Raw genomic sequence first — 11,033 nt, 5'->3', positions numbered from 1 at the left:
GAGACCAATGGGGAAAAATAGAAAATAGGAAGATTAGAAGTGGAAAGAATCAGGAATTTAGGAATTACATAATTTGGTAAATACTTACTGAATGCCAGTTCTCTTTAAACAATTCCTAAAAATGTATGGTTTTTAGAATTAAAGACTGTTGGGATAAGTGAAATCTTAGGCATTGTGACCACACAGGAGGTGAGATATTTTGGACAGGGTATTTGGGGAAATCCTGAAATCTCTAAAAAAATGTACAATGGTTGATTATTGGCTCCTCAAGTGAAAGCTTCTCTGAATACACAATATACCTGCCCAGTGTTCTGTAACCAATGGAGAGTGCCACATCTCAGGTCCTCATCTTCTGTAGAGCCACCACATTCTTGCCAGGAGTTTTCTCAGAGCTGCCTTCACATCCTTATTCCTCAGGGTGTAGATGAAGGGATTGAGGGTGGGAGTGATTATGGAATAGAAGAGGGAGATAAACTTGCCCTGTTCTTGGGAGTAGTTGGAAGGGGGTTGTAGGTACATATAAATGGCAGGAAGGTAAAAGAGGGAGACCACCACCAGGTGGGAGGAACAGGTTCCAAAGGCCTTGTGACGTCCCTTTGAGGACTGGATCCTGAGCACTGCACGGACGATGAAGCTGTAGGACAAAAGGATGAGAGCTAGGGGGACCAGCACAAAGAAGGCCACCAGCACAGCCAGTGTGGCATCATTCACAGCTGTGTCAGCACATGACAGCTTGATCATAGCTGGCACCTCACAGAAGAAGTTGTTTAGCACTTGCCGCCCACAGAAAGGCAATTGCACTGTCAAGACTACTTGAACTAGAGAGTTGCCAAAGCCACTTAGCCAGGCCACAACCACGAGCTGCTGACAGAGAGGGCGGTGCATAATAAGGGCATACCGCAGGGGCTCACAGATGGCCACATAGCGGTCCAGGGCCATGGCAGCCAAAACAATGCATTCAGTACATCCCAACCAGTGGAAAACTGCATACTGCACTGTGCAGCCACCGTAGCTGATGGTCTTCCTGGAGCTGCCCATGTTTACCAGCATCTGAGGGACCGTGGTGGTGGTATAGCAGAGGTCCAGGAAGGAGAGGTGACTGAGGAAGATGTACATGGGGCTGTGGAGCTGGGGATCCAGCCGGGACACCAAGATGATGGCAATATTTCCCAACATGGCAAGAACATAGGACACCAAGAGGACCACAAAGAGAGGGAGTTCCAGCCATGGCCTGCCAGAAATACCCAGAAGGATGAAGTCCCTGGGAGGATCTCCCAAGAAGCTCTGGTTGTCAGTTCTCATGCTGAGACATTCTCTGGTGCCTGTGATGAATCAAGAAAGTCAGAATGAGTAAAACCTGAGAAAAGGAGTTGTCTTCCTCAATCTGTGCTGTGCTTCCCTACACTGTTTTACCTCTGTAGAGCCACTGAGATGTGGGGAGTCAGAACCAGGAAGCAGATCAGCTGCATATGTATCTTGTTCTCCCTCCTGCTCTGTGATATTGACTATGCCATTTAATATTTCTGAACTTCACTTTCTACATCTGTAACAAGGAGAGAGAATACCTGCTTCAACTATAGAGTCTTTGGGATGATAAAGGGACATTACCTTGGTGAAAGCATAGCATATGGACAATTTTCTTCCAATTTATTCAATGTTAGCCAGAGCTCCCAACACCATTAGAATGTTTGTCTGGTCTCTACAAACGCATTGACAAGAAATTTACCACTTTCTTAGGATTTCCTGTTTTGCATTTTGGAGGCATAGCTGGAAGGGAGTTGAGAGGTGGCAAAAAGCAAGCATAAGTACTTTGTAAGCAGTTGGGGGGTTTTTACTATGAACATACCCTACTCATCTCCTAAGGCTTACATACGGCTCCCTGCCCTCTGCACCATGCTGGTCTTTCCCACCATGGCTGTTCACACACAGGCAGCACAGTCTCTTGCCGTGGCAGCAAAGAGAGAGCACAATCCAACATCCCGAGTCGCTGAGGTGGAAAAGCTAAGTCATTACCACCCCTCACTGGATCATGGCACCTAATGTGATCCCAAATGATAGGATTTGAACACAGGGAGAAAGATTTTGGTCCAGTAAGGAACAGAGCCCCTGGTGTTGGCTACTGAAGGATCAGATTGTCTCCAATGCTAATATTTATCAGGCAGTTTGGACATTTGAATTCCCTATACAACTTCTTTGCCAAAGAGCTGTTTCTTCTCAGAGTTGGAAAATACAGCAATTTGATTTCAGCCTCCAGCCTTCTACACTCTCCCCAGGATTATACACCCTCAAGTTCATGATGGGGATGATATATTTCATGTAGAATTAAAAATAAATTAAATCCTGTCTGCAAGTCATTTGTGAAGGATTCAATTTTAGTTTCTTATTTAGTGCTTTATGCATAAAATATGAAATTCATGGAGATCTGCTCAGGTTGGATGCTGTAATAAATACCCTTCCAAGTTCTATATTCTGAAGAACTCTAGTACTATTTGAAAATAACTAAAACTCTGGGGCTTAAATGGGTAAATAAGTGCAAATTACCTTTCTTTCTCTGTTGCTTCAAAACTACATGCTATTTGCTATAATGTCCTCAATATTTTTGTTTAAAACCTAATTATTGTACTTCTTCCCACTATTCAATTAAAAAAACTTCTAGGGTAAATCTTAGAGATTCTTATTCTTTTATCTCTAATGGGAACTCAGGACCCTGTTTTTGATGCAGTGAGCTGGTCAGGGCAAAATCAGACTAGCCCACTTTTTAAGATAAAAAAATAATTATGCCATTTCTCTTTCTTAAATGTCTGATTCCAAGATTTTTTCTCAGCGTCTAAACTGAACAAGAAAGGGGAAAGTTACAGGGATAGTGAAGGAAGATAAAAAGTATAAAGGAGCTAAGAAATATGGAGGGGTAGATATGCTACATTTAATAAATATAAAGCGCTTACGATAAGCCCGGTGCTGTGATAACAACTTCCTATGATATCTGACTTAGTGCTTTGATGACTCAATAAAGTAAAAGTTTTTACTCCAGTTTTACTGATGATCAGAGTGGTGTGGGGAGGATAGCTGTTCTACCTTAGATTATTTACACAGCAGCAAGCAGCAAAGCCAAGACTGAAAGCTAAGGTCTGGCTCTTAACCATTATTCTCTCTAGCAGTTTGCTTTTTAAAAATCAGTTGCGGGGAGGGGGGGTGGGTGGGCTGGAAGAGATTAACCAGATAATTTATATGCATATATGCATAGCTCAGGAACACAGACAATAGTAAGGTGAAGGCTTGGGGTGGGGCAGGAGCTGGGTGGAGGGGACAATGAGGGAAATAAGGGGGGCATTTGTAATACCCTCTACAATAAAGATAAATTTTAAAAACCCACAAAGAACAGTAAAAAAAAAAGCAGTTGGTGAATAGCATTAGCGCAAATGACTGAGAGAGAAGAGAATGCCTGAAAAAGGAGCATGTCACCAGACAGAAAGGGGCAAAGCAAATGAGTAGTAATTTCTAGTTCAGTGTACCAGGCATGTGTGGGTACACACACACACACACACACACACACACACACACACAGCAAGCCTGCACACCATCCTGGCCTGACCATTCGAGCTCTGCATACAGTCCTTTCCACATGGAGCTGGGCTTCAGATACAACCTCCACATTCCCTTGAACTTCTGTCTTCTTACTCCCCAAATAGAGATGTTCCTCAAGGTGTGACCTTGCTCTTCTGGGTGAACACAATAATTCCAAAGTCAGCCACAATAACCCTTAGCAGAATCCTTCCAGAGCTGTGTCTCCAGCTGAAAATTCCTCACTGACGTCCAGCTCTCCTTTTGACATTGTTAACAGAGGCAGTCCACATTTAACCTGTCAGCTGTTCCTCCAACTTCCAGCCCCTTCCTTTAATTTCTGGCTGCCTCTGCATCAGTTACCCTCACTCCAACTATTCAGGTGATGTCCTCCTATTACTCATTCACCACATTTCTTCAGTGACTGTGTCCTGGCCACAGCTGTCTAAATCCTCACCACTGCTGTCCTGGACTAGTACAGCCATTCGGAACCTTTGGAGCCCAACATATTTCTGTAGGCAGTCCCTTTCCTATACAACCCATCACTCACCTTCACAATGGACTCATCTTTCCAAGACTCAGGTCTTAAAAGCAAAGATATCTTTAGTCCTTCCAGTTACCTAAAACTTAAGAACCCATCTCCTTAAATAGCATATGGTAAGAGTGAGGACTGCATTCTTCTCACATGGATTCCTCAGCATTTCTTCTGGCCACTGTCATATCCCATGGGCTCTTTTAATGACCATCATTACACCATGCTTGCTGACAGTCCAGGCTGTGAACATGTGGATGGACCTGTGATGTATATCATTCTCTGTGTGATATAGAGCTCTAGTGACATATGTGGATATCATGGTAATGCTTGGCATTTGATAGAGCATATCTTCTGCTCCAACAAACAGCAAGAAAATCTGGAAATAAGCTCATGAAGAGGGAAAATGACAACGAAGCCATGGGATTTTATTGCCTATCAGCCCAAAAGACCTCTTCCTTCAATCAAAATTCAGCCTAAATCCACCCCCCACCCAGATGACAGGTGCAGACCCTATTTAATAGCTGAGGCCATAGCTGGGACTGAGTGTGTGTGTGGTGGGGGGAGGGAGAGGGTGTGGGAACAGGCTTGCGGATGACACTTTCCTTCCTAGATATGAACAGGGGCTCTTCAATCACAAAAAGGAAAAAGATACATGATTTGTGTGTATCTCCTGTCCTGTTGACATGCTTATTTTTAGATGGAACTTCTGATCAGAGTAAAATCAATAAGTAAACTGGCACATGGAAGGGTCTGAAAGTACCGTGTGCACTCGGACCCTCTTCGCTGTGTTCTGCTCACTCACTGGGTGTCAGGCTGTGCATACCATTTTCTCAAAGGGAGTGCACCTTCCCTGCACAGGGCACCTGGGGTCTCACTGTAGCTTCCTTTATCAAGAGCCCTCGCTGATTCTCCACTGTGGACCATCCCCTGGAGGCTCCACCCGCAAAGGGTTTGAAGACCACTGATAATCATATCTTCATAAGGGGACTGAGGTATAATTTTTCAAAATGCTTTAATTTTATTTTTTATTTGGTTTGATATGCTGTATTTTATTAATTTAGTTAATTCTAAGACATACATTTGCCTCTAAAATTGGGATGCATTTTATGATAGATGGTATATTACAGTTTAGTTGGTAGCACTTTTTCTTTTTTAAAAATTTTATTGTTTAAGGTATTACAAATAGTAGTACATATGTCTCTTTTTTCCCCACTGACCTCCCCCCTGGCCTCCTCTACCCTCCCGGCATTTGCCCTTGTCCCCTCACTCCCAGTGTCTTGCATCAGTTGGTTGTGCTTATGTGCACACATACAAGTCCTTCAATTAATTTTAGAGATTAAACAATATTTCCTAACAAATAGTAAGAGAAGGGCAGTAAATCAGCATTAAAACACTATCACCATCAGTCTACATACCAGGCACTAGGTATATGCCATTGCATGCTCTACTTCAACAGTGGGGCAGACTGAAACTTCATAAAGGTTAAGAACATCCTCCTCTTTCAGGTCAGCACTGCGATATGACTCCATGGGCTAAGCTGTTCAAGCCACCATTGCTGGTTCATACTGAGGGAACATTACCTCCTTCCAGGCCCTGGAAGTCATAACCGGTGGCCCAGGACACCACTGCCTCCAAAGGATCCACAGTCCCCATGTACATGCATGAGTTTTCGTTAAATACCCTGTAAAGCTGAAAAGTACTTAAGACCTTGCCTAATGGAAAACTTAGTAATGTGATATATCATTTGCTACTAATTTTTAATATGTTAAATTTTGCTCTTTTTTGTGGAGATTGTGATTTCTTTAAAAACAAACATCTTACACAGTGTGTCATTCACGGCACTTAGAATATGTGAGAGATGCGATTAATTCATGGAATGATTACTGATTTTGTTAACAAATCTAAGGGTCTCATTCCTCAAATAGCTCCTTCTTCTGGTTGTGGTGTGAAGGAAAAAGAAGAGGAGAAGGAGCTGGAACACAGCAGGATTGGGCCTCTGGGACCACAAAGAGAGGACATAAACCCAAGCAGAGAGGATGCCAGTCCCTGGAAGTATCCACCTGTCACTGAGACAGGGACAGTTCCTCCTGCACATGCCGGCTCCCCACTCACACTCCATTGTCTTTATTCTGTAAATATTTTATTTGCTGCTAAAATTCAGCTCAAAGCTTACTTTCTCTAGGCCCTAGAGTCTAGGGACTGGTACTATTTGCTTTACTTGCTGTGTTCCTTTCTTTCCACAACCATGTTGGGGTTAATATTGTTTTTGTGACTAAGGCTCAGTATTGTCCAAAATACTGAGGAGCAGCAGAAATGAGGTTCAGGGTCCTCATACACTCTGGGCAACACCCGCCCTGCTGATGAGCATTAAACAACTGGTCTACCTAGAGGCAGGGATAGCATGTTCTGTTTCTGGCTGTCTTCTAGCTTGAAGTTCACAATTTTACACATGCTGCTTCTTCATGCATGGCCACTGCTCCTTGACCCATCCATCATCTGTTCTATGTCTCCTTGGTCTCCAGCACAGACCAGCGCTTCCACTGCTACAGCCTGACCAATCTCTACTGCATTGTGCAGACTTTAGTTTGCCCAGAGTTGAGGACCGACTACTTACCTTCATGGTTCCCTGGTTTCCAGAGGGCTTGGTTAAGGAATGGAGGCTTTATTAGTAGACTGTGATGGTCTTAGCAGGGGAGGGACATTTAGGGATGTAGTCATTGGAAATGTTCTTTGTATTCCAGGAAGACATAACCTATTTGCTCTGATGAGGTTGCTGGGACATTGTCCTTACCTGAGTCTCACCTTCTGAGCAGGTGTGGAGAGATTGTTCTGTCTAGAAGAGGAGTCTGCCTTCCATTGCAGCATGCTCGCTGGGGAGATTTGATACTTTCCGGGTCTGTATGGGTGATGGGGGAGCTCTGTGGATCTGCTCTAGCCTTGGTACCCAGAGTACCTGCAGAGACTTTGATACAGTAGAGCAAGCTTATATGCTTATGCTATGGAGGTTACTTCTGAGGTTAAGGTTCTTAGGTGGCAAGCCCTTTTAAGTTTATTTCTCAGATTAAACTTGACCTCATTCTCTTCAATCATTTCTATAAAGGCCCTGTTTTCCCCCCCAAAACATTGAGAGTAAAACCTTGGTCTATTCTGGCTGGGAAATTATCCCTGATGATTTGTTTAATTAGTACCTGAGGGTTAGCTGCTAATTGATGTAGTGTGTGAGCTTGGAGTACTTGCAATTAGTGATAAATGTTAGAAGACCAGAGGACTAATTATTTATAATAATTAGAAATGAGGAGTCTATATTTTTAACTCTTTAGGGTAGGTGGAAGTTGCCATAAAGTCAGAATGGAAGAATAACTTGTACAGCATGTTATTCAGTTAGAGTGTGGGCATTGCACAGGCTTCAGCACCAAGCTCAACCACTCATGTCTATATGCCTTTAAACAGGTTATCTAACCTCTCTGTGTCTCACCTGCCCCTTTTGTCTCCAGCATAGACCTATGGAGACCAGTGGTCTCCAGCATACACAATAGAAGTACAGGAAGCACTAGTATTGCCCTCCACAGGCTGTTATAAATGCAAAATGAGTTGATTTTTCAAAGCACTCCGAACAGTGACTAGCATAGAATAGTACTTAGAACTTTTTCTGACTACTACACGTGGTTTCAGCTGCCTATTCTATTTGTCACAGGGAAGGGATGGACAGCAGAGTCTTTTACGAAACAACCAGCATGAAGTGATGTAAGTCTTAATTCATGAGCTGTGAGCCACATGAGTAAATCCAAGCTAGTACTAAAAACAACCATAAACAGTGATGCCTTTGGACAGTTACCTTTGCTCTTCATGTTTTGACTTGATCATCTGTAGTCTCTAGTTCTAGATGTCTGAGTGGGTATTAGGTGAGATAATGGCAGCAGTGGTTTCATTTTTACATCCTGGGGTTTTAGGAATATTTTTTTTTAGAGTTAGAGAGAGGAGAGAGGGCCTCTACAAAAGTTAAACAGGAGATTGTACTTGGGTGATGAAGTAGGGAAATTCCCTAATTCTAAGCATTGCATCGCTGTGTGCTCTCTCCCATGGAGAGCCAGATGTGGGATGTGGAACATCTTAGGAGCTGTCCTGACATCCAGATGGGATAATTTTGAGAGAGAGAGAGATTTAAATATCTTAACATTGAAAAAAAGATATGGACTTGACCATTTTGTGCTAAGAAATGCTGGTTTATTGTAGATGGAAACTCTTATAACTGACACTAACACAGGGTCCTTTGGCATTATACCAATCATCACCTTCCTCCCCCCACCTTCAAAAATCTTTCTGCCACTCATACTGTGAGCAGTCCCTGTGGCTCCAGACAGCAAGATGCCTGTGAGTTATATTTTCCAGTCTCCCTGATAGATGGGAGAAGAAAATGAGGTGAATAAGATGGTGAGAAATCTTGCAGAAATTTCTATCAATCCTCCTTTCTCCATTTTCTTTTTTTAAAATATATTTTATTGATTTTTTACAGAGAGGAAGGGAGAGAGATAGAGAGTTAGAAACATCGATGAGAGAGAAACATCAATCAGCTGCCTCCTGCACATCTCCTACTGGGGATGTGCCCGCAACCCAGGTACATGCCCTTGACCGGAATCGAACCTGGGACCTTTCAGTCAGCAGGCCGACGCTCTATCCACTGAGCCAAACTGGTTTTGGCCTTTCTCCATTTTCATGTGTGCAATGTAGACTTGATGGCTGCAACCCCAGAAGACATATTTGACATTGAAGCAACCTTGAATATGAAAGCTACATACTAAAAGTCATGAGCTTTCAGGGGAGCCAGGGTACCTAATGGTCACAGAAATTGCATGACCTGTGTTGTCCTCCAGTTTCTTTGATATGAGAATGATAAGCTTCCATCTTATATGCAGCACTGATTTGGGTTTTGTGATTTAGGAAGCTGAACCTAATCTGATAGACCTTTCAAGAAGGTTTGTTCATATTTCTTAGTGTTATTATATTATGGGCTGTGATAAAACTGTTGATATTAGTAACCCCAACCTCTGGGAGAATGTGACTTGAAGCAGTCTGTGTTGATTTCAACATAACAAATAGATTAACTAACAGTGAAGAGCTACATATATTTAATGATCAAATAAATGATAATGAATACTGAATGTGGTTATAGTCAGTGGAGAAGAGAGGTCTTGTTCTACTTAGAATAAACTGGAAGGTTTTCTTGTAGAAGAGGAGGGTATGATGTGGGTTGTCTGATTTCTGCAATTTCTTGTTATTTTCTGCTGTGGTTAAGATTACAGGAGAGATTTATACTGATAATTACGAGAAGCATCTCTAGACAATATTTCTTTAACATGAGACCAGTAGAAGGTGATATTAAAAAGTGGACTTTTGTAGTCATATGAATTTGAATCAAACCCAAAGCACCCACTTTATTAATCATCAGACCTTGAATGGTTACATAAGTTTCCTGAAGCTCAGTTTCCTCATCTATAAAATAGAAATAATAATATATGACCACTAGTTTTATTATGAGAAAAATGGAAATAATAACATGCAAATATCTTAGCATAGTTCCTGGTACAAAACTGAGTAGGTGGTAATTTACACTTCCTTCCCTCCAGCTTTCATTCCTCCCATCGACTCATCAAATATTGAAGGAGTTTTAGTATGTGCCATGCAGTATGATAAGTGGTGATAAAGTGTAAATAGAATTATATGGCTCTCAAAAAAACTTTTTGGGGTGATGGGATAGTTCTGTGTCAGGATTGGGATTATACAGGTTATCTAACCTCTCTGTGCCTATATTTACAAAAATTCATCAAGCTCTGCATTTAAACAAGTGAATTTTGTTGAATGTAAATTATGCTTCATTGAAACTAAAAATTTATGTGAGCACATATGTTGCTACCAGAATAGTGTAGGAAAACAGATATTAAGCAAATAACTGCATGACAATAAAAATTCAATTGTAAGAAGGAATGGGAAGAAAGAGAAAGGACAATTAGTGAATGCTTCAGAAAGAACAGAACCCTGACTGGAAGACATGCTGGGCAAAGAAGAATCTCCTGGGCATGGTGGTAGTCAACCTGGTCATCATTATCTACCTCAAGTTTACTGCCTATAGGCTGTCCTTTGGCTAACATTGATCAGGATAGTACATGGTCACACCTCTGTGCTGTATCTGTTTTAAAATGATGATGATGGCAGTTAGCATTGACCCGTCTTCATCAAGACACACAGTGTGCAGTGATGGACTTTGTTGCCTTCATGCCCTCAACCTGCCCTCTTGAGTGGCAATATCCATGGTGTTCATATGATACAATTTATGGTTTACATAATGAGACTTTTACTCGATTTAGGGCCAAGATCCTTATTCAGAAAAGATCATAATTTAGAAGTGTCTATGATTTGGTTCCTTTGGCATCTATTCTAATCAATTAAAATAAAAGTAATGAAGGTTTGCCTTTTAGATCACCAAATCTGATCTATCTCAATAAAAACCACATAATTAGTAAAGTCATCAGATGCTGTTCTTAAATTAGTAAACATTTTCATGCTATTTCATGCCAGTCACTTGGACATGAATCAGTGGCTATGCTTTCATTTCTGCAAGACATTGTAAACACAAAAATGTAGTTAGCTCTTAATGAAAGAAAAATGAAGGATTGTTTCTATAGAAAAAAATGTTTCAAAAATTTAATTTGATTTATAAGGTCTGCATTTTCAGATTAATCAAGCAGGGAAAACCAAATAGAAAAAAAATGTTTATAATGTAAAATTAGGGAATGAAGAAATTCAAGAATATAAAAGGTAAATACTCAGATTTTAAAAGTAAGAAAAATAGGAATATTGATAATGAAGAAGCTAGAATAATTATATAGTACTCTTTATGAGAGAAATAGGAACAAAGATTGCTTATGACAAGTGATTTTAA

The 11,033-nt window shown here is 41.3% G+C and overlaps 1 protein-coding gene across 1 annotated transcript; it reads right to left on the bottom strand.

Annotated features, from left to right (window-relative positions):
- Positions 1–345: 345 nt before the first annotated feature.
- Positions 346–1,302, bottom strand: LOC102242592 (olfactory receptor 2B11). Its single transcript, XM_005853191.1, has one exon. The coding sequence runs from the start codon at positions 1,300–1,302 to the stop codon at positions 346–348; it is 957 nt and encodes a 318-aa protein (XP_005853253.1).
- Positions 1,303–11,033: the final 9,731 nt, after the last annotated feature.

This window comes from Myotis brandtii, unplaced genomic scaffold (assembly GCF_000412655.1).
Source record: "Myotis brandtii unplaced genomic scaffold, ASM41265v1 scaffold100, whole genome shotgun sequence".
NCBI classification, from domain to species: domain Eukaryota; kingdom Metazoa; phylum Chordata; class Mammalia; order Chiroptera; family Vespertilionidae; genus Myotis; species Myotis brandtii.
This window is presented reverse-complemented; position numbering and strand designations above follow the sequence as displayed.